Source organism: Hyaena hyaena, unplaced genomic scaffold (genome assembly GCF_003009895.1).
Source record: "Hyaena hyaena isolate Hyena2069 unplaced genomic scaffold, ASM300989v1 scaffold_98, whole genome shotgun sequence".
NCBI lineage: Eukaryota > Metazoa > Chordata > Mammalia > Carnivora > Hyaenidae > Hyaena > Hyaena hyaena.
In genome coordinates this window covers 2,553,081-2,578,498 of record NW_024080730.1, presented here as the reverse complement: position 1 = coordinate 2,578,498, position 25,418 = coordinate 2,553,081, and the positions used below count along the sequence as shown (strand labels likewise).

The following is a 25,418-nucleotide window of genomic DNA, read 5'->3' as shown; positions in this document are numbered from 1 at the left end:
GTGCAAAGGCAGCCTGACTTTCTGAACCGTGATGGATGCCAGACCTGGGTTCTTGCCCTCTGCCAGGACATGGCCGTGGTTTACCCCCTCCTTAGATGGCTCCGTGTCTGCCTGGAAGGATGATGCCTGCAGTTAACTGGATCCGTGACTTGTAATCCGTTTCTTTCTTCTGCGGGGCAGTAATCCCAGGAGCCTCAGCATTGGGGTTAACCTTCCATAAATGTGGCAGGTGATCAAGGCCCACACCTCCCCCTGGTGGCAGCATGCCAGAATTGCAGGCCCGGGTGCTCTGAGGGACGGGAACCCCGTGGAAGTTCAAGATGCCAACCTGGGCATCTAAGGAAAACAGTAAGCACTTCACCCACTCAGTCTCTGAGGCTTCTGTCACCACACAAGCAGTTCAGAGCATCTACTTTAGGGCCGGTAGCTGGTTGTAGAGTCCCATTGTGGGTTAAAGTGAATTCTGAGTTTGATTAAAGGCTGGGAAATTCTATGGGGGCGCCTGGGTGGCTCCGTTGGTTGGGCGTCCAACTTCAGCTCAGGTCACGATATCTCAGTTTGTGGGTTTAAGCCCAGCATGAGGCTCTGTGCTGACAGCCTGCTTCAGATTTATGTGTCTCTCTCGCTCTCTCTGTGCCTCCCCCACTCACGCACGCTCTGTCAAAAATAAATGCACATTTAAAAAAATACATTAAAGTCTGGGAAATTCTAAAATGTTTGAGAGAGAGAGAGAGAAGGAATGGGGGGGGAGGGGCAGAGAGAGAGGAGAGAGAGAATCCCGAGCAGGCTCTACTTTGTCAGCACAGAGCCCAGAGCCTAACGCAAGGGTTGAACTCACAAACCAGGAGATCATGATCTGAGCTGACATCGAGAGTCAGGCACTTAACCGAGTGAGCCCCCAGGCACCCCCTAAAGGCTGATAAACCCCGAAGTGCGGCTCTGCTCTTGCTCTTCGGTGCCCCCCTTGCTGGGAAGGAGAACGCAGCTGAGGCCCATCCTGACTTGGGTCCTGGTCTTGTGAGTTCCAAGCTGACCCTGCTGCCTCGCGCCTCTGCCTGCTCTTCTCGCAGGGGGACGTTTACAGGCATCGCAGCACACACCACCCAGCACCCCTGTGCCCTCGCTGTCCGAGTGCTCACCCGTGCACTGGTGGCTGGTCCACGAAAGCCTGGAGCCATACAGCCTGCAGCTCTGACTCTGAGAGATCTCTTGGGGGAAGAACTCTATCCAAAGCGTATTTACTTTGTAGAGCAGGATAGGGACTTAAGACGGGGCTGGGGTGGGGGGAGGCTTGAGAAGCTGGCCCTTCTGTCCAGTAACAGGCGTCAGGCTTGTCGTCACCGGGAAGTGGAGGCAGCCAGGAGCCTGGCCCCCACCCTTGGGTACCCAGCCCCAGGAGGAACCCTGGACTCACCGGGGGTGAAGATGTTCTGCAGGTGGAAGGAGGTGGGGCCGGGGCGCTGCCCACACCCACTGTCCTGCAGAGGGGCTCCTCCACCCGCCCAGGCCTGAGCCCCCAAACCCCGGCGGGCCCAGGTCCCTGCCTCCTCTTCCCTGGGCCTGTTTTCTTGGGTGGTACTCAGCACACCTGGGGTTACACCTGTTCACTGACCCCTATGTGGCCAGCCCCCCGCAAGAATGTCCACTCTGGAGGGCAGGGACAGGCTGCCCTGAGCAAAATGAATGTGTGTGGCGGAGAGAGGGAGAGGAGGGCTGCGGCCCCAGGGCGTGTCTGTCTTCTCCCGGCCGCGGAGACCACAGGGCCGCTGCCGAGTGTCCCACGGAGCATGAGTCCCCCTGCCTGGTGCTCCGAGGCTCTGCCGGGACAGGGTGCCCGTCGTCAGTGTGGGGACCTGGGTGACACGTGTGAGGAGTCATCAGGCCTGTGGACTTCTCTGTGCAAGGCTCCTTTACACTTGACAGGTTTTTGGGGAACCCCCAGCAGGAGAAAGCACCACAACAGGGGTGGGCGGGGCCTCAGGGGCTCCTCCTGCGTTCTTTGCAATCGGGGCTCTTCTTTCTTGGAGGACGGCACACAGGGTGGTCATGGGTTAGCTCCCTCCGCCCCTCGGTGCCCGGCGCTCACACGGGGAGCTGTGGGGATGGAGGTGCCTGAGCTCCCCACGCGAGGGGTCCAGTTCAGTGAGCGTGGGGGGCACAGACGGAAGTGAAGGCAGAGGCAGGGGCCAGGACCGCGGCGAATGCCCAAGCGTCCGCTGTGGAGGCATCATCTGGTGTCGCCGGATGAGCCAGACGGCAAGAGAAGAGAGGGAGGCAGCACCTGGAGGAAATGGACCGTTTCAGTGGGATGTGTGTTTACAAAATATGTGAAAAGCAATTAGTGTTTCTTCTTAAGTGTGGAAAGCTGGAAAGCTGGAGGGCCACAGCCCGGGACCCTGGGAATCTCCTGTCGGGCTTTTCGCACGTAGCTGGTGGCCAAGACATTCCCTACGGGTCTGAGGAGATTCCATCCCGGCCACCTGGCGGCTGGAAACAGCCCCGCAGAGAGTGACAGTCATTCCCCCTCAACTGGCCAAGGTCAGCCGGCCTGCAGCCACCACAGCAGCACCCCCTGGTCCCCCCAAAGCCACTGCGGTTTCCCACCGTCCATCTGCCCCTGCAGGGGCGGGCGCTGGTCCTTCCTCCCGCGCAGGCCCCTCACCACGGCCCATCTCCCCCACAGGTCAACAAGGAGAATGTCGTGAAGGTCGGCCACCGGCAGGTGGTGAGCATGATCCGCCAGGGAGGGAACCACCTCGTCCTCAAAGTGGTCACCGTGACCAGGAATCTCGACCCGGACGACACCGCCAGGAAGAAAGGTGCCTGCCCGTCCCGCACCCCAGCCCCCTGCGCTTGCACACTTTCAGGTGTCCCCCACCCCCCCTCCCACCTGGGGGAGGGGGCGCCTGGGGAGGAGGAAAAGCAGCCAGACAGGGAGGTGAAGAGAGAACTGAGGAGCTTGCCCGCTGCACACTGGGGGCCCCAGGCAAGGCTGTGCTCAGCAGCCCCGAGTCCAGGGCATCCGCACACGTGTGAGGCCCGTGTCCTCTTACACATGGCACAGAAAGAGAGCTGGACCGGCCTCCCCTCTGCAGATTTCTGCTCCCTCGGGGAAGGCAGGGGTCCCAAGTGCCAGGTGTGCTCAGGGGGGTCAGTGCAGAGGGCAGGGGCCCCCACAGAGGGCCTGTCCCGGTCCCGACCCCTCATGGCCCGAGTGGAGCCTCAGCGGGTGACACAGCTGCTTCCCCACCTTGGGGGACGCCCACCCGTCTGCCTCCCCTACAAGCTCAGGGCCACCCCCTCCCAGGCTGTTCTGGAAGCGGGGGTGGGCGACATCAGGACCAGATTCTCACACCTCTCTCTCTCTCCCCTCTGTCCCTCAAGCTCCCCCGCCTCCCAAGCGCGCTCCGACCACAGCCCTCACCCTGCGCTCCAAGTCCATGACCTCGGAGCTGGAGGAGCTCGGTAAGAGTCGCCCGTCTGGCCCGCCCGGGCCCCCTCCGCCGCTGTCACCTGGGACGTCTTCGCTCTGCGTTAGCCCATGCATGGCCCTGTGCTCACTTGCTTGCCCCGTGCCCTGCCCCTGAACCCCGGAAACGGCATCAGGAACCCTGCGGGCGGGCGGCTCCCATCGTGGCATCTCCGTGGGAGCCCTGCTGGCTTCGGGGTGGTTGCTAGTTCTACCTTTCCCTGTTTTCGGCTCATCTAACATTGTTTTGTTTTGAATTTTTGGGCCTCTCACTAGTGGATAAAGGTAAGCTGCCCCACGGTGACCCCCAAACAGCTTCCCTGCTGTCTTGGGCGCACCCCACCCCCGAAATCCACCTTACTGGCCCTCCGTGCTGGGCTCAGCCCAGAAAGCTCCATTCCTGGGGTTCAATGTAGATAGTGGTGGGGCCAGCAGGTCTGGAAGGCTGCACACCAGGGATAGGAAGCTCCTGGAATCTTCTAAAAGGTCTGCAAGGTACAGGAGGGCTCTAGCCACTGGCCCCATCAGAGGTACAGGAAACAGTGTTCAGAGCAGCATGGGCCCCAGGTCCAGGGCAGTGCTGGCTACTGAGAGGGAAGGTTCTGGGGCCTGTGCGGGCTGTCCAGATGCTGGTTAAATGTTGTGCTGGGGCATCCCCATGGAGCCCAGGGACACGTTTGGAAGGAGGCTGGCTCTGACCCCCAAAGAAGTGGTGAGAGGGCTGATGTGCTTGCTCCGCAGAGAGCATGGAGAAGGGCTCACTGGGTGATGAAGGGCCAGCGTCTGGGTGCCCCGTGCAGCCCAGAAACCAGCCCTGAGCCTGGACCCCGCCCATCGGTGCAGCTGGCCCAGTGGGGGGGATGTCCCAGCATCCCTCATTGGTGTTTAACTTGACGCCACTCCACCGGACCCCGGCCTTCACCGGGAGACCTTCTGGACCCTCCCCCGCGAGAGCACAGAGCAGCCCTTCCTCCTCGCATCCCCTCTGGGAGGGGCCTCCTTCTGTCCGTGGTGGGTGCGCTGAGCACCAGGCACGGCGCCCTAGGACCAGTCCTGCAGACGGGCACGGGGCCTGGTCTTCTAGAATCGAGCATCCCTACTATGGTGCCGCCCACCCCCGCCCAGAGCCAGCAGTTCCTCACCAGCCCCTTTTCTCCTGGCCATGTCCTGTCCATCCAAACAAGGCTCGCCAGGAGAGCCTGGGCTGTCCCCGTGCACCTGGCGTGGCACTTGGTGGGGACGGCAACAGAATCCCTGCATGGCCTTTAACACTGGGCAGCACGTGCAGGGCCCCCGGGCCTCGGCGTCTCTCCCCCATTTGGGGACAGCGTCTCACCCGTGGCCGGGAAGCAGGTTTACCAACCGGGCATGTTGGAAGGGGAAGGTCACCCCGGAAGGTCACCGGGTCCCTGGGAGAGCCGTAATCCTAGCTGTCTAGACGGCCCACCCTTCCGTGTGTGGCCCCGTGAGCTGGGGGTCAGGGTTAGGTTGCCAGGCCCCGGGGGAGCACTGCCATCACGGACTCACCCCTCCCCTTTCTGTTTGCAAGCCTCCATCCGGAAGAAGAAGGGTAAGGGGCCAGCCCGGTGTCTGTTCCCAGCCCCCACCCGCACACCCTGCGGAAGAGACCCCCCTGTGGTGCCCCTGCGCTGTCTCTTCCCTGTGCCGGGGCTGCCGGGGGCCCGCTCTGGCGGCGTCCTGTCTCCGTCTGTCCAGGCTGCTTTGCTTCTCCCGATGTGGTTCTCCCCCCACCCCCCGACGTGTTGTGTGTTTCCCCCAGAACTGTGTCCTCATCGTCATGACTGTGAAGCCAACGGGACCCCCAGGCTGTCACGGCTGGGCCTGCCCCACCTGCCGGCAGCCTCTAAGCTGCGTGCGGTCCACGGCCACATGCAGCAGGCGGGGTGCAGGCCAGCAGGGCCCCAGTGCTGGGTGGGGGGCGGAGCCGCTGGCGGCTGGCCGCCTGGGCCTTGGGGGCAGGGGCAGCCTCCCCGGGCTCCCAGCAAGCCCTGGCTCTCATGCTCTGTGCCTGCCGGACAGCTGTCCTTGAGCTCTTGGGGAGCTGGGGGGCGGCCGGCGTGGGGCGGCGCTGCGAACAGCGGGCCACGCCTCACAAGGGCCCCTACAAGAGGGCCCCGGACAGCTTCAGGCCCCTCCTTCAGCAGCATTCATATTTTTGGGGTGTTTCTCACCTGACTGCTGCAGCCAACGACCCCAATAATAGAAAGAAGTACAATAAATTCAAAATTCCTTCCAGAGGGCGGGGGGAGTGCGGCGTGGACCCTACCACAGGAGCCTGGGCGCTGGTGCCAAGGCACAGTGCTGTGCTCTGGACACTGAGATCGGAGGTGGGTCTCAGAATCCACCAGCCGCTATCTGGGGGCAGGATCACGGGTCCTAGAGCATCAAGTCAGGACCCCTCCTTCCTCCCCTCCCCGGCCTCCAACCTCCACCCCCAGGGGCTGTCCAGAAATTTTCCTGGGCTTACATTTCTCCCTGAAGTCCCCTCCAATCCAAGGCCAGTGCCCTGCTGGCAGGGACGGCCCCTCTGTCTGCCACACCATCCCAAACAAGGCACCCCCGCCTGGGCTCCCGGGACCTCAATGCCGTGACAGAGCTGGCCAAGAAGGTCCCTTGTCAAGGAGGCGCCTCCGGGAGCCAGACACGCTGGGCTGTGCGAGAAGACAGAAGTCACAATCCTTGTGGCCGGCACAAGGGACAGGCAAGAGTCCTGGAGGGTGGAGACCCAGCGGCTTTGGACACCGGAGAAAACTACCAGAGCCCCTCCCCCGTATTTCCTGAGCCCTGCCAGTGCGCACAAGACCCCAAAGTTGCCCAGCGGCCGTGGCCCACCCAGCTTCTGTGTGAGCAGTCCACAGGGCCGGGGGGACCGTGGGGTGCAGTGCGGGGCTCCGGCGGCCCACGCTTACTACGCAGTGAGGGAGCCAACAGTCAGGCCTCAGGGAGCCGGGAGCATCAGACACCGGGGGGCGTGCAGAGAATGCTTCCGCCACGCTGCCCTTGCCAGTCTCTTCTGGGGGACTGGTCTAAGCTGAGAAGCATTCCCATGCTCCAGCGGGACTGTGTGCAACAGGGAAAAATAGGCCTTTACCACATGCTGGTTGAACAGCGTCCCCACAAAAATCCACATCGAGCTAAAACCTTATTTGGAAATAGAATCTTGGCAGATGTGAGCCTGATGAGGCCGTATGGGATTAGGGTGGGCCTGGACCCAAAGACCGCCACCACACGAGAGAGGAGGAAGAGATTCAGATGCACACAGAGGAGGCCACAAAGGCAGAGTCTGGAGGGGCGTGGCCACAGCCCAGGAATGAATGCCTACAGCCCCGGAACCTGGAAGAGGCGAGGGAGATGCTTCCCGGGAGCCTCCAGGATGAGAAACAGCCTCCTGACACCTTGGTTTTGGAATTCTGGCTTCCAGCCTGATGGAGATCACACGTCTTTCGTTCTGAACTGTTTGTGGCAGTTCTAGAAAACTTGCATCAGTGAGATGGTCCCCAGCCCTGGCCACCCTGGGCGACCCCTGCTCTGGCCGTACCCACAGTCCCGACCCTTGGAAGGTGTGAGACGCATCAGGGCCATCAGGCCAGGAACAGCTCAGAGACCCTTCCCCGCGCCTCACTGCCTCCTGAGAAGACTAAGCCAGAGGTGGGCCAGCCGGCCATGGCCACCGCCTCCAACCCCAGGCTGCATCTCCCTCTTGCAGAGGAAACCCGCCAAGGTCTGGCTCGCAGAATGTGGGTTTCTGCAGCGGGAGGGCTCGGGGCGCACTGGCTGAAGCCAGCCAGCAGTCAAGGGTGTGATCCCAGGCTGGTGGGAGGGAGGGGGAGATCGGCGCTCATGACGCTCTGGCCGTCCCTGCGCCGGTTCCCTGGGGGACCTAACGCACCACCTCCCCTCCTAAAACACTCACCCCCTCGCCAGGAAGCTTGCAGATTCTGGACAGCGAGCATCACCCCAGTCCTCTAAACAGACCGTGCATTTGCTTAGAAAATGACAGCACGTGGCTGCTTCTGGAGGCTTCTCATCAACTCCTTACTAGGTGGCTTTTAAGATGTCTGCGGGATTGTTTTCAGCCACAGAGCACTTCATTTGAGGACTGCAGGGGGCTGCACTCACTAATCCTCTTCATCCGAGCCCCCGAAAAGAGACCCAAACCCGGCTCTCTTAAATTAAGCACAATAATCAGAGAGTCTACGATGAGAAGTGGGACTCCACAGCCTCACGGCTTCTCCTAAAAGCCTTCATGTTCTGGTAAACAGACCCTCGGAGATGGGGGCTGAGCAGCCTGAGTCCAGGACTCAAGCCACCAGGCTCCCTTTAAGACAAGAGCGGGGAGGGGTCCCAGGCCCCCTTGCAGAGAGCCATGGGCCCTGTGTGCTGCCATTTGAATTGCGCAAACCACACTAAGCGGGCGTCACTGAAAGCAATCGCTCCCAGCCATAACCCCCCCAACCCAAGACCCCTGGTGTTCTCGTTCCAAAGAACATGTGGCTGGAGGCAGAAGGGCCAAGGTTTAAAACAAGGACAGGGAGGGGCTCCTGGGTGGCTCAGCTGGTTAAGCGTCCGACCTCAGCTCAGGTCATAACCTCACAGTTGGTGGGCTCGAGCCCCGTGTCAGGTTCTGTGCGGACAGCTCAGAGCCTGGAGCCTGCCTCGGATTCTGTGTCTCCCTCTGTCTCTGCCCCTCACCTGCTCACACTCTGTCTCTCTCTCGAAAATAAATGAACATTTAAAGAAATTTTTTTAAATAATAAAGACAAAAGTATCCACTCAAGGTGGCCATGACTCCAGGGCACACACTTCCAGGCGCCACCAGACCCACCCTTCTCAGCACGTGTGCACAGTGCCTTGACTTCTCAATCAGCGGGACCACGCAGAGCATTCTGGTGCCTCCCGCCCTTCAGGGCCCAGGCTGGGGGTGAGGATGCAGAGGCTGGCAGATCCCGACCCGAGCCCCAGCTCCCACTCACCTGGTCGCCTGGTCGCAGGTTTTTACCTGCATGACCTTCAGCATCACAGACCACAACTCTCCCTTCCCCCACAGCCAGGCCCTCATTAGGAGGAGAAAGGAGATGAGGGACTTAGTTTCCCCCAGGGACCGCTGCTCTGGCTATGGGGCCTCTGCCTCATCAGTGCACGGCCGGTGCACGCCCACCACTGAAGGCGTATTTGCGGTGCCTGCCACGTGCCCTGGGGCTCCGAGATCACCGAGTGCCTCCTGCATATTCTGGGCACGTGGAGATTCCAGGCAGCACTAGGATACTGGTCAGCACCCCCTCAGCATGCTGGGGGTTTAGGGGGAACCAGCCTATCAGCATAGGGGAAGGGGGTAAAAACCAAAGAAACTGCTAGAAACAGGAGGCTCTCGAAGGCGCTGCTGGCTAGCTCTGCCTCCCAGGAGAGCGCCCTGCCCTGTGCCTGCAGCATGCCCTGGGTCCCCACCCCGTACGGTGCCCAACGCAGCCAACGGCACAGAGAGTGCTCCTCCCCCTGCGGGGTTGCCCCTTCTGTGGCTCGCTGGCACCCCCTCCACGTTCCAGAGGCCCAGGAGAGCCTCACTCAGCGGCGTGCTCTGCAGCCAAGACTGGACCTGGAAAGAGGGCCGGGCCCGCCAACGGGCTCCCAGCTCTGAGGACACCCGCCTCCCTGCACCTCAAGCTGAAACAAACTGACGGCCACGGCCAGGGGCCCAGCTTCCAGAGACGGGCCACTAGGACCCAGGAGGCTAGCCCAGCGCCACCCAAGCACGGCCATGAGCGAGGCCTAGCTGGTGGGGCGGCGTGGGGCCACTGCACAGAAATGAGTTAAACTCCAGCCACAGAGGGAATCCTAGCCCAGATCAGAGGGGAGATGGCTTCCCGGAAGAATCAGCAGCCGGTGGCCAGGCGACCCTGAGCGTCGGTGAGGACAGGACAGCTCCATGGGCCGTGAGGAGGAAGGCAGGCTGGGGACATGGTGACTGTAGCTGCCAGTGACCCCAAGACCTGAGTGACCAACTCCCTAAGGACCCGACACGTACTAGCATCCCCAGCACCCACATAGAGGAGGTCGTGCCCTTGGCCGGCGGGACAGAGGGAAGGAGGGGGTCTTCTGTTCCCAAGGGAGAGACGTGAGCGCACACATGTCGGGGGGAAGGGCCTTCTCAATTCTGCTTGGCCGGAACCCTCTGCGCCCGGGGCTCACGGGCAGGTGAACTGGGACAGGGTCCAGGCCGGAGGCAGGGGGGTGGGGTAGGGGGGCAAGCAGTTTCCAGACAGTGAGTATTTGAGCCTTTGCAGGCCACAGGCTCTCTATGGTACATCGTCTTTGCACTCATTTTAACAGCCTCCTAAAACCAGAACCCCCTGCGTGGCTGGAGTGCCTGCCTCCCGGCCAGCAGGATTTAGCCCAAGGGCCGTAGTCTGCCCACCCCCTGGCCCAGGACACAGTGCTGGAGTCAGGAGTCTGGTCAACAGTCGCAAAGTATCAGAGGCCCACCTGTGGGTGGTCCGTGAGGCTGGGGTGGCCCTGCCTGCCTGGCCCACTGCCCCTCCCCCACCCTCTCACCTCCTCCCTTTCACAGTCCCTCTGTGGGGGCCCTGGTGTGGGTGGCTCTGGGGGGGCTTTTCTGGGGGACTAGCTCCTCTTGGGAAGCCCCCATCCCAGGTGGCTGTCCTGCCCAATGGAAACAAGTAGACGCCCCAAGCCTCACATGCTGGGCTCACAGCTCTGGGTCTGGGTGAGACCTCAGGGGCCTGGGCCTTTGTGATGACGTGCACTTCGAGGGGAGTCACCAAACCCCAGAAAAGATTGGGGTTGCCAGGAGAAGGCCTCAGGCTTGTGTCCTGGGGATGATGGGGGGCAAGGGACAAGGACAGTGCCGTGCCTCACAAGATCCAAAATGGGCGAGTCCCACCAGGCACCACCTGGCGCTGCCTCCGTGCAAACCCAGCCACAGTCGTCCCCGAAAGGCAGCTAGGACCCGCCCACCCAGGACCCTTGTTCTGCGTGGTCTCAGACATCCTGCAGATGAAGCGGGGGCATCTGGGCAATTCTAGGTGTGCTGGAGTTTTCATTTTCCAGAAGATGTAATGTTTTAAATTGTAAAAAGTGTTTACTTTTTACTTTGTAAAAATCGCGTATCACTAACCCTTGAATCTCTTTTTCACCGAGAAGTAAGAACGTCATACTGTTGGAAATCTGGTCTTCCCCGCACAGCACGGGCTTGGAGGCTTGAGCTCCTGAGGGCTGCCTGGCTGTGCCCCCGCCCCCAGCCCCGGGCACGAGGCCCTCACACCCTGGCAGCCGCGTCTGGTTGCACAAGAGCCGTGTACGCCTCTGAGCTCTTAAAGAGGGAAGGACCCCAGCACTGGGTTAGCGGGCATGGCAGGAGCAAGTCCAGCAGCACTAACAAGGGGGCCCCAGCGAGCACTGGACTCTCAGGGAGTCGCAGGCCTCGGGGCTGAGGCTGTGTCACTGAGGGTCTTGTCCATGTGCGCCTACCCGGGGCCAGGGCTTGGGAACAGACCTGGCGTCGCCGTGAGTGTGTGTGGCAGAGAGACGCACACGCGCCCACCCTGCGGGGATGAGCATCCGCTTGATGGTTTGGAGGCCGGAGCAGCTCAGTGGCCGTTCACGTGTGGAGGGCACCTTGTCAAAAGCCAGCCCCTGGTCGTGTTTCAGGGGCCTCTGTCACTGACACCTGTTCCCACCATCATGTCCACGTTGCAGACAAAGCCGACGAGATCGTCCCGGCCGCCAAGCCGTCCCGCGTTGCCGATAACGTGGCCATGGAGTCCAGGGTGGCCACCATCAAGCAGCGGCCCACCAGCCGGTGCTTCCCGTCCGTCTCCGACATGAACGTGAGTGGCCCTGTCCCCGGGGCAGTGGGCGGGCGGGCCGTCCCGCACTGACAGCTCATAGCTATGGTGACACCCGGAAACCCCGCCCACCGGATAGGCTAGCCCGGGGTAGCGCACATTAAACACGCGGTTTAATCCTGGGGCCCTGAGCTCAGGATGTGCAGGGGCTCACGCGCAGGTTTCCAGTGGGCCCAGCCGCCCTCCAAGCCGCGGGCTGGGGGACAGTTGGCAAGCCCAGTGTCCCGATGAGGAAGCGGCGGGATGGGCAGGGCACGCACAGGGAACCTGTCTCCCAAGGGCACGAGGGAGGCTGAGGGCTCCCACCAGGCCGGCCCACCTGCCGCAGGCTCCGCGCCGGCTTGCTCCCCGACACCTGGTACCTGGCTCACCTTGTCCTCTGCGGTGGGCCAGTACTGTTGACCCATTTTGTGGAGGAGGAAAACGGAGGCTCCTGCACTACCCCCTGCGATGTGCATTTTCCTGCGGGGCACGTGCCCTGGCCCCTTCCTGGACGAGTCGGGCAGACCACGGCCCTGTCATCCAGACCACAGCCCCACAGGGCATGCTGGCATTTTGAGGGCAGCAGCTGGCGGGGAGTGTCCCTCCAGAGCCTCTCCAGCCCCACGAGGCTGGTATGTCCCATCAGCCTCAGCTGGACGCTTGCTCCTGGGGGAGCCGCACAGGGGGCCATGTGACAGGTGCGCACAGGTGCCTCTGAGTCACCCTCTGGGCCCAGAGGCCCTGGGTGGGGCCAGTTGGGGCTCGTCTCACTCTGGGGTCTCTGGTTTGCAGTCTGTGTACGAACGACAGGGGATCGCCGTCATGACACCCACCGTTCCCGGGAGCCCGAAAGGCCCATTTCTGGGCCTCCCCCGAGGTACGATGCGAAGGCAGAAATCAATAGGTAAGAAGCATGGCCTCCACCCACAGAAGTTGCCCCCTGGCTCTCAGAGAAGCCCTCAGCGCCCCCAGGCAGAGCCGCCCCCCGGGGGGCCCCTTAGACGCGCGCACAGAGCGGAACTCTCCTACCTGCTGGGAAAGACACTCAGCCTTGCAAGCCAAGTGGCCCGTGCTAATACCGCAGGGTGAGGGGGCAGACGGGGCTGGTGCAGGAAGCCCCCCCCCGGCCCTGCAAGGACCAGAGTGGCAAGTGGAGGTGGTCGCCCACGCATCACGACCCCCACATTCCCCAAACCGCCCGGGCCACGGGCACATTTCCCTCGGGAGAGCTCAGGGGACACCCCTCCATGGGTGGCTGGGCCAGGTTCCAGAACGCCGACAAACTCTAAGTACTCTGTGTCGTGGAAAGCCGCGTACCTTCCCGCTCCTGTCCCGGCGATACGTACAGAGGCTTCCAGGCACGGCGCACATGCCCTGCGGGACAGCCCCTGTGCGGTACCCCGACACCGTCTGTGCCGTGTAGAGTCTCGGGAGAGCTGGGCCACTGCTGGGCGCCCCAGGCCAGCCCTCCGGGACGCTGCGGGGTGGTTTCTGAAAGTGCCTCCTGCCGTTTGGAGGCCTGGCTCCTCTGTCACTAGTGTGAGGTGGCTCGCGGCAGGCCATGACCTGGTGGCGGTGGTGGCTGCCCCTCCTAAAACCCGCCGGCCCCAGGAGCTCAGGGCTACCGCGAAGTAGCGTAGATGCCACGTGGTGCCCTGGCTCTGTAACTGGTTAATAACAATTCATTTCCTCCTGTCAGACAGCAGAATCTTTCTATCAGGTTAGTGAACCTTACAGTCTGGAATCTGTAATCTGAATGTAACCCTGAACTTACACTATAAGGCGTATTCTTAAGTTATTACTCCTTGGGAATGTTGTTGGCGGGCAGCCCACGTGTTAGCAACTGATCAAGAAGGCCTTTTAGCGATCCATCCGTTCGATGCCCAGATGCCCTCCCACAGGAGCACGTTAAATTGGGAATACCCTTATCGAATGGAAACTGTTGTTGGAATAAGTTACCGTAGTTTGTCCTAGAAGTTTTTTTGATTTGAAGTAACCCGTTCTGTCACCTCCTTGAACAAACCCGCATGCCCCCGAGTGAGCTCCCGGTGCCTCCCGTCTGCCTGTGTCTGTGTCTGTGTTTTGCTTCCGTCTCCTCGAGTGCATCCTGTTGATGTTTTGGTATCTCGGACTGTTGGAAGCGGGTCTGGAAAGCCTGGCCCAGGCGGCCCACACAGAGGACTCAGGCCTTCACCGCACCGGGCCCCTCAGCACTCCCACACCCGACATCATCCACTACTTCGTCGGGGGGCGGGGAGGGAGGGGGGGAGTCCTGCCTGCAACCTGACCTGACTGTCCAAGTCAGCCAAATGTCGACCCCACTTAATCGTGATGCTGGGAAACCGTCTGGCCCAGGGGGTCTTAGGTGGGACCCAGAGGGGCTCCTGAGGCCAGTGGCCCAGGGTCTGCTCAGGAAGCTGCTCCGGGCTTGGGCAGGGGTGGCTAAGGAGAAGTCTGGGCTCTCTCCCGTCATGGGCGGGCATGTGACAGAGCCTCGTGGCCGCGCCCCTGAAGGCCCGGGACGCCAATACGCTCCAGCCCTCGGGTGGCCCAGAGAAATCAGGCAGCAAAACGGGTCCCTCTCAGGTAGGCGAGGTCAGCTCTCTTGCCCCTCAGCCTCAGTACGAGCCGTGGCACATCAGTCGAGGCAGCGGTGCCCTCACCCTCATCCCCGACGGGCAGCATGACGGCCTCGGCCCCCACGCCCCCTACAGACACTCCTTGGGGCCCTGGCCAAGCCTGAAAGGACAGATGCGTCCTGACCCAGCCCAGTCCCAGTGCTCGCTCAACAATCGCTCACTCGCACACACGGCTCGCTGCCCTGGCGCCCCGGCCGGCCCCACGCATCCCTCACGCCTCTGCTCTGGGCACCACAAGCGGAACATCTCAACAGCACGCACTCAGGGCATCCCAGTGCCTGCCTCTGTCTTTTTTCCTTTCCTTTTCCTCATGAGGGAAAAGCTCCTGGCATTGTGGCTTGTGGTGTGCCCCGTGAACAAGTGTGCACCGTGCTCCGTTGTGAGTGTGCGAGACGTGGTGTGCTGTGCCAGCCTGGGAGCGTGGTGGGGTGCTGGTGTCACGGCTGAAATCTAAGCCTGCCTTCTCCTTGCAGGAATAACGGAGGAAGAGCGGCAATTTCTGGCCCCTCCGATGCTGAAGTTCACCAGAAGCCTGTCCATGCCGGACACCTCGGAGGACATCCCTCCCCCGCCGCAGTCCGTGCCCCCGTCCCCGCCGCCCCCTTCCCCCACCGCCTACAACTGCCCCAAGTCCCCAACCCCAAGAGTCTACGGGACCATCAAGCCGGCGTTCAATCAGAACGCCGCCGCCAAGGTGCCCCCCGCGGCCCGCTCGGACACGGTGGCCACGGTGATGAGGGACAGGGGCCTGCACTACAGGAGGGAGCTGGACCGCTACTCCCTGGACTCCGAGGACCTGTACAGCCGCAGCGCCGCCGCCCAGGCCAACTTCCGCAACAGGCGGGGCCAGATGCCCGAAAACCCGTACTCGGAAGTGGGCAGGGTGGCCAGCAAAGCCGTGTACGTGCCCGCCAAGCCCGCCCGGCGGAAGGGCATGCTGGTGAAGCAGTCCAACGTGGAAGACAGCCCCGAGAAGACGTGCTCCATCCCCATCCCCACCATCATCGTGAAGGAGCCCTCCACCAGCAGCAGCGGCAAGAGCAGCCAGGGCAGCAGCACCGAGATCGAGCCCCAGGCCTCCGAGCAGCCAGGGCAGCTGCGGCCCGACGACAGCCTGGCCGTCAGCAGCCCCTTTGCCGCCGCCATCGCTGGGGCCGTCCGCGATCGGGAGAAGCGGCTGGAGGCCAGGAGGAACTCCCCGGCCTTCCTGTCCACAGACCTGGGTGACGAGGACGTGGGTCTGGGGCTGCCCGCCCCCCGTGTACACTCCTCCAACTTCCCCGAGGAGGCCGACTTCAGCGAGGAGGGTGGCCCCGAGCCGCTGTCGCTGCCCACGCCGGTGCCGGTGCCCAGGGAGCCCGAGAACCACTTTGTGGGTGGAGGCGAGGCCACAGCTCAGGGGGAGGCCGGCAGGCCACTCAATTCCACATCCAAAGCCAAGGGCCCTGACAGCAGCCCCGCGGTGCCCCCCAAGAGCGGCGGTGCGGCCGGCCCCGAGAATTACGTCCACCCGCTCACGGGGAGGCTGCTGGACCCCAGCTCCCCACTGGCCCTGGCGCTTTCAGCAAGGGACCGAGCCATGAAGGAGTCCCAGCAGGGCCCCAAGGGGGAGGCCCCCAAGGCCGACCTCCACAAACCTCTCTACATCGATACCAAAATGCGGCCCAGCGTGGAAGCAGGCTTCCCTCCCGTCACCAGGCAGAACACGCGGGGGCCCCTGAGGCGTCAGGAGACGGAGAACAAGTACGAGACGGAGCTGGGCAAGGACCGCAAGGGCGAGGACAAGAAGAACATGCTCATCAACATCGTGGACACGTCCCAGCAGAGGTCGGCCGGCCTGCTCATGGTCCACACCGTGGATGCCGCCAAGGCCGACCACCTGCTGGAGGAAGAGGAAGAGAAAGCCGACGTGGAAGCCAAGCCAGACAACTCGCTGTCCGAGGTGCCAGAAGGCGCTCCCGAAACCGAAGGTGCTTTACAGATCTCCGCCAGCCCCGAGCCCGCCACCGCCGCCGCGCCCAGCAGGACCATCGTGGCAGCGGGCTCCGTGGAAGAGGCGGTGATCTTGCCATTCCGCATCCCTCCTCCCCCTCTGGCATCCGTGGACTTGGATGAGGATTTTATTTTTACAGAGCCATTGCCTCCCCCCCTGGAGTTTGCAAATAGTTTTGATATCCCCGATGACCGCATCGCTTCCGTCCCCGCTCTCACGGACTTGGTCAAGCAGAAGAAACACGACGCCTCCCAGCCCCCTCCGTTGAACCCCAGCCAACCAGCCAACTGTACAGACAGTAAGAAGCCGGCTGGCCTCTCCAACTGCCTGCCCGCCCCGTTCCTGCCGCCCCCTGAGAACTTTGACGCGGTCACGGACTCTGGGATCGAGGAGGTGGACAGCCGCAGCAGCAGCGACCACCACCTCGAGACGACCAGCACCATCTCCACGGTGTCCAGCATGTCCACCCTGTCCTCCGAGGGCGGGGACAACGTGGACACCTGCACAGTCTATGCAGACGGGCAAGCATTTACGGTGGACAAGCCCCCAGTACCTCCGAAGCCAAAAGTGAAGCCCATCATTCCCAAAAGCAATGCACTTTATCAGGACGCGCTAGTGGAAGAAGACGTGGACACCTTTGTTATCCCTCCTCCTGCGCCCCCGCCGCCGCCAGGCAGCGCCCAGCCTGGGGCCACGAAGGTGACGCCGCCAAGGACCTCCAAGCTGTGGGGTGACGTCTCAGAAGTCAGAAGCCCGATTCGCTCCGGCCCAAAGGCAAACGTGATCAGTGAATTGAACTCAATCCTGCAGCAAATGAACCGAGAGAAATCAGCAAAGCCGGGGGAAGGACTGGATTCACCCACGGGAACCAAGGCCGCCAGCCTCGCTCCCAGGTAAGTCCACAGTTGGCTCAGACACCAGACTGCCCCGTGCCGGCTTTCCCGTTGCATCCGGGCAGTGCTGACCAGGAAATGCCCTCAGGGAGCAGCCGGCGTGGACACGTGCGGCCACACCTGCTACACAACGCGTGGGCTCCTCTCCCCTCGTCTCCTGGACGCCGGCACAGCCGAGTGCGGACGGCAGCCACGCGGCCAGGGCGTGGCGCTCCCAAGCACAGACTGTGATAAGAGGCACACAAGTCATCCCCACATTGGCTTGGCTTCCAAAGAGAAGCTCTGGGCCCCGTGGCTCCATGTCCATGTCCTCCAAATCCTTGCCAGGACCCCCTGAAAGGCCACTCTGGGGCCTTAGAGAGGCCAAAACCGATGAGCTCCACCACGCCGGCTGCAGGGGGGTGGCCACGCCAACGGAGAGGGAGTCGGTCGGCGGCGTGAGCACGTGCGTGTGTGCAGTTGAGTGTGTGTGGATCCTTCCCACCATTGACCGGCTGGAGGGCTGGGGAAGAGCTGGGCTACGGCCTCACTAGTGAACTCAGAGGCAAATGCATTCCCCCCTCACCCCAGCCCTTCCCTTCCCTGCTGGCAGGCGCCACGGACAGAGGCGTCCGGTTGTCCACGGGGTGGCCAGTCAGTGTTTCACACAGGGTTCAAGGCGCTGCCGTTGCGGCTGGGGGCACAACATGAGGGGCCACTTGTAAGGCTCCGCCCAGGCGCACCACACGCTAGCGCAGGGTGTGGGGTGATTCCCCCCAGACCCTGAGGGGGTGGGTGCTCTTCCTGCCGTCCCGGGAGCCCGCTGCTTGGCCTCCCCCACTGATGTCTGCTCCCAGGTCTTGACACTTTGACTAATGACTCTTTCTTCGTACTCCTGCTGGGCAGGCATTTGACCCAAATGTCTTGGTCCATTAAGCAGCAACACCACACCATGGCTGGGCCTGCAGGTGCGGGGCCGAGAGCCCCGAGGTCACTCAGGTGGCTCCCGCTGTGCTAGGAGAAACTGACGGGCCGGCCAGGTAGAAAGAAGCATGCTGACACACTCTCTCGTAACAGACCATCTACCACTAACTCCAATGTCCAAACAGCACCTCCAGTTGAAGAGAGTTTGCAAAAAGACCCCGTTTCTGGTGGACATCTACGCACACGTAACTTCAAGTAGTAAAACCTCGCAAGTCGTGGCTGGTTTTGCCCTTTCCCCTGGGGTAGGAATCCAGCTCTTTAGCGCTACGTGACGTGAAAGCCCAAGTACTCAGATCTTTCTCCTGGTGCTGCACGTCATACTGAGCGCTGGCTCATGCTGACTGGGGAGCAGGAGGGCAGGTAGCAATTGTACCCATTCTCCAGGAAGAGTGACTGAGACACTGTGGCAGGTCCCCGTGTGCAGTAGGAGGCTGAGCGAGGACTCGGGCTGAGGTCTCCGCCTCCTTAGCCATGTCTGAGCACAGCAGAGTCTCAGGGGACGAGTCCAGGGATCAGGCTACCTAGCCCGCCCACCCCGGTACAGGGGCCTCTGGATGGTTCGCCTCCTCCACCCCTTCCCCAACCGGGCGCGCCCCCGAGGGCCTGGGGGGAAGCGGATCTAGAGCTGCGCATCCCTAGGGCCTCCCCGCCCACGTTGCCCTAGCGGTGAGGGGTCTCCGAGCACACGTCACCCAGCAGAGCCCCACCAGACCCCTGCAGAGTGGCTGCAGGACACGACCGCCTCCAGGCGCTGCCCGGACGCCCAGAACGGCCGCCGCGGGTCTGTCCTGCTAGTTCCAAGCCGGCTCACTCAGCGCCGACATCAGCCGGCACCTGTTCACACCTCACCAGATGCCGGGCCCGGTGCTCCGCGCTGGAGGCCGAGAGGGGGAGCACTTCCGCCAGAAGGCAAAGCCCGACCTCCAGCCCCCGACCCAGGGAGCGTCTCAGGGTCAGATCCTGAGCGCTCGGGGGCGCCAGAGATCAGCCTCGAAGGAAAACGCGGCTGGCCAACCTATCGGGAGCTCGCCCAAGGAGGGCTCACCTGAGCCCAGCTGCGTGCCCCAGGCCGCCTCTCTGCTTCCCAGGCCGGCCGCCAGGCAGCCTCCAGCACTACTGAGCATCCAGAGGCGGCGTCCTCTTCTCTGCCCTCGGCCAAGCATGACACGGAGTTGGAACCAGACATCCGATGGCCCTGAGGCCCAAGGACAAAGAGGAAGGTCATCGCTTGTGGGCGCTACACTGGGCACTCTGCCGGCTACCAGGGCGCTGCTGACCTCAGAGCCTCACCAGGCAGAGCCCTAAGTGGATACAGGCTGCTGACAAGGGCGAGGCGGGCGACAGCCGCTGGGCAGGGGAGGAGAGGCCGGGCTGCCCCTCACCTGCAGGTCTGCCTGGGTGTCTGTCTGCTGGCAGCAGCCCTGGGTAGCGGAGAGGCTCCGCCTGCAGGGAAGGGCATCCTCCTGACGACAGGGAGACGGAGGAGCAGCCGTGTGCACGAATCCTGTCCTCACAGAAACGGCTGTGATCTCCTGAGAGATGGCCGAGCTTTGGAGCTCACCCCTTTGGGGTCACCTCCCCACCTTGGGTCCTTCTTAACAAGTGAGATGAGACCCCTCACTTCTCGCCAGAGCCCAGGATGAGACAGGGACTCCGACGCTGACGGGATCCTTGCTTACCGCAGGACACGCGTGCCTCTTCCCTGAGACTGGAGAGGACATGGGTCTCGGGGTGACCAGGTGGCCTTCCCGAGTACTAATGTCGGAGGCGCCCCCTCGGACCACCTGCAATGCTGCAACAGGCAGGCGGTTCTGGGGAAAGGGCGCCTTCGGCTGCCCAGACTGACTTTTCCAGGAAGCAACCTCATCTTTGAAGAGAGCGTCAACCTAGATGAAAGCGAAGGCAGCCGTGGTTTGAGGCCGTGAGCATGAGGACTCGGCAGAGCCTGTCCGTTCCCGGGAAGCTCAGAGGCAGGATGACGGCCAGGCCACCCTCCCTTCGCAGCGCTAGGAGGGTCCCCACGAGTGGTGTTCTCCCCACTTCGGAGTGCCTGATGTTTTGCCTGTGGTCGCATGGCGAGGGCAGGCTCCCCCGGGGCGCGGCTGGGAGGCGACAGGACACCACCCGTGGGCCGGAGAGCCTCAGTGGCTGGCCGGCCCCGGGCTGCGGTGTGGCGGGAACCACGTCAGGCCAGAAGGCCGAGGAGCAGGAGGGGTGCGCGCCCGCGGGGGCCCCGGCGTCGGACGCTGGGCGGCAGATGCAGGTAGTGGGGCATCTCTCCTGAGGCCTGGGCCTCACCCCCGAACCGGAAGATGTTCCAGGCCCCTCTGGCGAGGGAAGGCGGACAGCACATGATGAGACAAAACCAGAGCACAGCAAGTGCTCCAGGAACCAAGTGTGCTCACAACAGAGCGCACGTGGGCAGGAGGGAGGTGACCGTCCTTGAGGAAGGGACCTTTGAAGGACCTGAAATACAGAAAGGAGCCAGCTTGCGAGGAAACCCAGGAGCGGAGCCCCCCGGGCACGGGGGACAGCGAGCACAGAGGCCAGAGAGTGCCTTCCACGTGGAAGAAACGGAGGCCCCCGGCCGGGGAGGACTGGGGGCCGTGGGGGACGGCGGGACTGCGGTCTGAGCGACGGCAGCCTTCCCAGGTGTGCACCAGGCAGAGCCTGGCCTCACCGCCGTGCCGTGAGGGCGCCCGGCATCCGTCTGGCCAGGCGGCTGCGGGTGCACAAGCAGAGGCCCACAGTCCCGCACCTGCAGACGAGGGGGCAGGTTCGAAGACCAAGTGCCCAGGAACACAGAACAGCAGCTCCGTTGGCCTGACCTACACGCTTTGACTGGAGGCCCAGATGTGGTTTTTAAAGCAAGATTTGCAAGCTGCTCTTTGCCCAGAGTCCCTAGAGCCCCGGAAAGTCAGTCTCCTTGTGACCCTCAGTGTGACCCTTGGTGTGCCGGGAGGAACAAGGGCAGCATAAGCTTGTGGGGGACACCCTTTGGCTCCCCGTCCAGAGGGCCCGGCCTCAGCTGGGTCCCAAGGCCCCTCCAGATCACCCACCCTTCTCGAGGGGGCCCGGAGGTAACATGGGCCAGACACCCCCTCCCAGACACACAGACGGGCTCATGGGGGGGTGGGGGAGTCATCCTCCGGAGGCCCTGGGTGTGGGGGTCCAGGCTTCCTGGAGGTGTGGGCAGGGCCCAGTTCCCTGGGAAAGTCGATCTCAAGCTTCCAGATGCCCTTCCAAGGCCCCCGCACAGCTGCCCCCCTGCATCTGCCCTCGTCTCACCCCTGCCTCCAGCTCTACAGCAGCTCTGCAGTATAATCCTGAGAGCCTCCTGGTTTTAAAATAAATCAATTTGGGTTGTTAAAAAATTATCTGTGCCCAGCTGGTCCCAGAGCACAGACTTCAAAACTGGCTCAATAACAGAAGCTGCTTAATGGCATCTTCACGACCTTGGCACCGTCATCCCGGCTTTATCATTTCACGGCCCCCGATTGAAATGTTAAGGGGATGTCAGTATAATTAGGTGAGAGCTACTTTACAGGGGCTCGTGAAACTTGCTTTCACTGTGTTTTCTCGTATTGGAAGAGGGTTCTCCCGCCCAGCTGCAGGTTCCCCCTTGCCCACCCGACCGCCCACCACAAGTCTGGTTCTCCGGTTCTCTCTTTCCGGTCTGGACCGTAGGATCAGTCCACAGGAGCGCATCAGGGGGTGAATGCTTCTCCCTGAAACCTGGGTGCCTTCCTGACCTGCTCGGACGTGCACATTCTGGCAGAGGACCTAGACCCACTCACACACCCAGTCTGGCGCTCGTAACCTTGGTCACGTCACTGAATGTGCCGACGGGAAACGAGCTTAGCAGCGTCCCCCGCCATCGGGGCAGCACTGATACTTTACACCAACTGGGGGCCGGGGCCCTCACCGTACTCAGGGCGCAGGGTGGCTGTGAGGACGGGGCATCAGAGGCAGCAACAGGCCCCAGGCGTGGAGTCAGGGAGAGACCCTGATGGCAGCAATGGGCCTTGGGCAGACTGGTCGTGACTCAATTCTCATCCCCGTCCCCCATCTTTGTAACACGCTGCCTGGCCTGTCGAGATGCCATACAGACAGCCACTTGATAAGAGACAATCTGCTGCCAAATGGGTTCAGAGCCCCTGCACCAGCTTGTGTGCAGGACAGTGGACACAGTGAGCCTTTGTTGCTGAGCGGCCTCTGGCCCAGTCAGTGGTGGCTGTTCTAGAGCCAGACGGAATTTGTAAACACAGTAAAAACGCCACTTGAACCTGCCTTCCCCCACCTGGGTTAACCGGTACTGACTGGTGACACAACAGCGCGTCTCTGGGTGTGGCAGTGAGCTCTCGTTTCTTGCTTTCATTCTGTTTCCATATGGATTTGATCTAAAAGGCAGCAGAGGGAGTGCTGACCCAAGAGAGGGTGTGTGCGTGTGTCTGTGTTCCAAATCAGGGCAACAGATTCCTGCGTGTTGCACCCAGAAACCCAGTGGTTGCTTAGCAACATAATGATCTCTGCAACCGGGAGGATCCACTGAAGGTCAGCGTGCTGAACCGAGAGTAACAGAGCTACCAAGAAGGAGGGCAGGAGGCGCCCGCCCAGGGCGGGCCTCCACTCTGCCTCACAGACTCTCCCAGTTACTCCTTCCACGGAGACATTCCACGGGGGGGGGGGGGGGGGGGGGGGGGGGGGGCAACAGATCTGACATCCCCCCATTATCAGCTGCCTGGCTCTCATCTCCTACGGTGTAGACTCACAGTAAAGCACGGGGACCCAAGGAGCGCCCTCCCCCGCGGGAATGCTGACTTGGCTTTCATTTACACTGCCAATGCAGAGCCCGACTCGGGGCTCCCACTCTCCAACCGGCAGATCATGACCTGAGCCCAAACCAAGAGTCGGAGGCTCAGCTGACGGAGCCACCCAGGCGCTCCCTGTGCTGTCTCTTTCTTAACAGGCTTTCCCTGGATAATCTTCTTCTCTATATTTACATTACCCCAAGCCTCAGATGGCAGGGTTGTGGATCGCCCATTCTAACCAAAAGAGTGGGGCCGTGTTCACCCTCTATTCTGGGCTGCCGTGTGGACTGCCCGCTCTGCCTGCCTCCTTGGCCAAAAAGGGATGAGCAGCAGTAGATTCTTGGCCAGCATCTGTACCACTGCTTTCATTCCACCCATCAAAAGCAGCTTCTTTGTTTTAATTTTAATTAATTTTACAGTGTTGTCTCAAGCCATCCCATTCTGTCATTTTCATGTGCTCTCGTGACGGGTGTTAACAGAAGAGGGTCATGCTGAACAGAAGTAAGTGCCACGTGCAAAAATGCTTCCATCTCTGGTGTGTGCTGCTGTCCCTCCCTGCCTCCCACCCCGTGTTGGGGGGGAGGGCCTTCTCTGTGCCTGTGACACCAAACACAGCTTTCCTTTAAAAACGAACCCTCCCAACTACGTGAGAACAGTTATTTGCAGTGGGGGAGTGGTGCTGGTTGCCGGCCTCTGGCTCAGAGATGCCCCCCCCCACCATGGGGCTCGGGCGTGGGGACTAACCGCCACTGTACATGCTGTGCTGGGGCCACCCGGAGTCGGGGTCCTGGGTGCTGTCACCATGTGGCGTCACCTTCCGGGAAAGCACCCTCGACCATCAGCGCAAGGTGGCACCTGAGCAAGGGTGGTCTTGTGGGAGGCTCGCCCACTTTCCAAAACACCGGTCTCTTCCCCTACAGGTCCTTGGCCCTAATTAACACCTTGGGTCACCCCTGGGTGGAGTGACCTTGCATTTACTCAAGGTTCCACTTCACCCATCTTGGCGTAATTGCTGTCATCAAAGCAGAAGGAATGAGTCTGCCCTGCCACTGAGCCCCGCCGCTGGGGGCAGGCCGAGGCCACGCCAAAGGGCACTGCACAGCATCAGCTACAGCCCGGGCTAGAATGGGGGTGGGCTCTTCCCATCCCACTTGGGCACCCAAGTTTGCAAGTTTCTCCCTAAATCCTTGCTGCGTCCACGGCTGAGCCCTCCCTCGAGAAGCTGGATCTAGAGAGGACAGGTGCTGGCTCCCTGTCCCCTCGTGGGGAGCCCGGACGGCAGCAGGGCTCCTTCCTGGTGACCGAGGCTGGGTGACCGAGCCTGGCAGTAGCGGGTGAGCTGTCTTTACCTGCCGCTGTAATCGGCACCCCAGTAACCAGCACCCACAGCCCCGGGCGTTCTCGACCAAGGTCTCCTATTTGTAACAGGCCCCACGTGGGGCACCTGGCCCTCCAGGAAGCTGCATGTGGATATTCTGTGGGTGGGGGAGGTCCCTCGACATCTGCTGCTCCAGCATTCCATGCTTGAAGCAACGACAGCGGCCACCACATGGGGAAGTGCCCTGAGGCAGCGAAAGGTGGCCGTACCCCACTCAGAGAAAAGTGCAAGCAGACCAAGCCCCATGCCCTCATGTCCAGCTCCCCCCTCCATTTATAGAGGCCGCCCCGGCGTCCATCCTTGTCTGTTTTCAGAGCCCAGCACGTCAGCACCTGAGCCACTCTCCCCGCGCTCCTGGGCATGCCTCCCTCTCTCACCAGCTGGGAGGGAGGGGACCCCATCTCACACACAGAGACTCAAGGCTCAGAACATGCCCACACTGGTGTTTGGCCGAGCCAGGGTCTGGAGATCCCAAGGATCCTTCCGGAAGGGGGCGAGTGGTCCATCCACATTCCCATGAATGAGCCCAAAAGGCAAGAAAAGCACACAGCTACTCTCGCCACCTCCCCAGGGGCTGCAGCTTTCTCAGAGTGGCGGCGTGGGTACGCCTTCAGTTCGGGGGCAGCAGGGGAGAGCGTGAACGGAGCCCGGAGGCTGGCCACCCCCTCGGGGCCAGTACAGGTAGAGCCTCGAGGATGAGGCACCCCCACTCCAGACCCTGGACTCCCCCCGCCCAGCCACAGCAGGAAGGACATGGGGACCCCCCACTAGGGACGGCGGGTCTCCTAGATTGCCACTGCTCTGGCAAGGATTGAACCCGCCATCAGGGAGCCTCTCACGCCGGCCTCACGTGGGGCTACGACCACGTGAACGAGCCACTCCGTGCCGCAACAAAACGGCCACCGCCCCCTTGTCCCGGGTCAGCACAGGATGCATTTTGGCAGATCGCTCCTTTTTCTTGGGGTCCATGGACGGTCTCTTCAAACCCGAAGTGTCCCCAGGTCAGGTGTGGGGCTTCCCACTCACTGCCACAGGGCCAGCCTGCAGGGGCCCTTCCGCCACTTGTCTTTCAGGCCGAAAGGCCGAAGGCCCGACAGGCAGTTAAGAGGGAGGGTCTCCCCCAAAGGGCGCTCTACCATCCACCTGCCCACACGGAGGCAAAAGGGGTCCTTTCCTCCCGCTGGTGACGTCCTGGTGCTGTCACAGACATGTCTCACCAAGGGGCAGGACCTCGTTCAGGCCCGACCTCGGGTCCTCAAGTGAGCCCTTCAGAGCACCTCAGTGGCCGCCCTCATCAGGCCCTCGCTGCTCCCACCGAGGCTGGGGAGTGGGCAGCCTCGGTGTGCCGTGGCGTCTCCTGCCCCTTCCTCCCTGCCCTGGTCCTGGCAAGGCGTGCTGTGTGCTCAC

The 25,418-nt window shown here is 62.1% G+C and overlaps 1 protein-coding gene and 1 long non-coding RNA gene across 3 annotated transcripts in view; one reads left to right on the top strand and one right to left on the bottom strand.

Annotated features, from left to right (window-relative positions):
* SHANK2 (SH3 and multiple ankyrin repeat domains 2) overlaps positions 1 to 25,418 on the top strand; it is a 419,611-nt gene that overhangs the window by 390,367 nt on the left and 3,826 nt on the right. For both annotated transcript variants that reach the window (XM_039235341.1, XM_039235342.1), the window contains 8 exons: positions 2,684 to 2,819; positions 3,385 to 3,465; positions 3,746 to 3,754; positions 5,019 to 5,039; positions 11,204 to 11,334; positions 12,127 to 12,238; positions 13,034 to 13,054; positions 14,447 to 16,859. In XM_039235341.1, coding sequence (XP_039091272.1) covers positions 2,684 to 2,819; positions 3,385 to 3,465; positions 3,746 to 3,754; positions 5,019 to 5,039; positions 11,204 to 11,334; positions 12,127 to 12,238; positions 13,034 to 13,054; positions 14,447 to 16,859 — 2,924 coding nt within the window. The remainder of the gene's footprint in view (positions 1 to 2,683; positions 2,820 to 3,384; positions 3,466 to 3,745; positions 3,755 to 5,018; positions 5,040 to 11,203; positions 11,335 to 12,126; positions 12,239 to 13,033; positions 13,055 to 14,446; positions 16,860 to 25,418) is intronic.
* Positions 1,223 to 25,418, bottom strand: part of LOC120233862 — a 32,654-nt gene continuing 8,458 nt past the window's right edge. The window contains exon 2 of the long non-coding RNA XR_005528937.1: positions 1,223 to 2,281. This is a non-coding gene — a long non-coding RNA (uncharacterized LOC120233862). The remainder of the gene's footprint in view (positions 2,282 to 25,418) is intronic.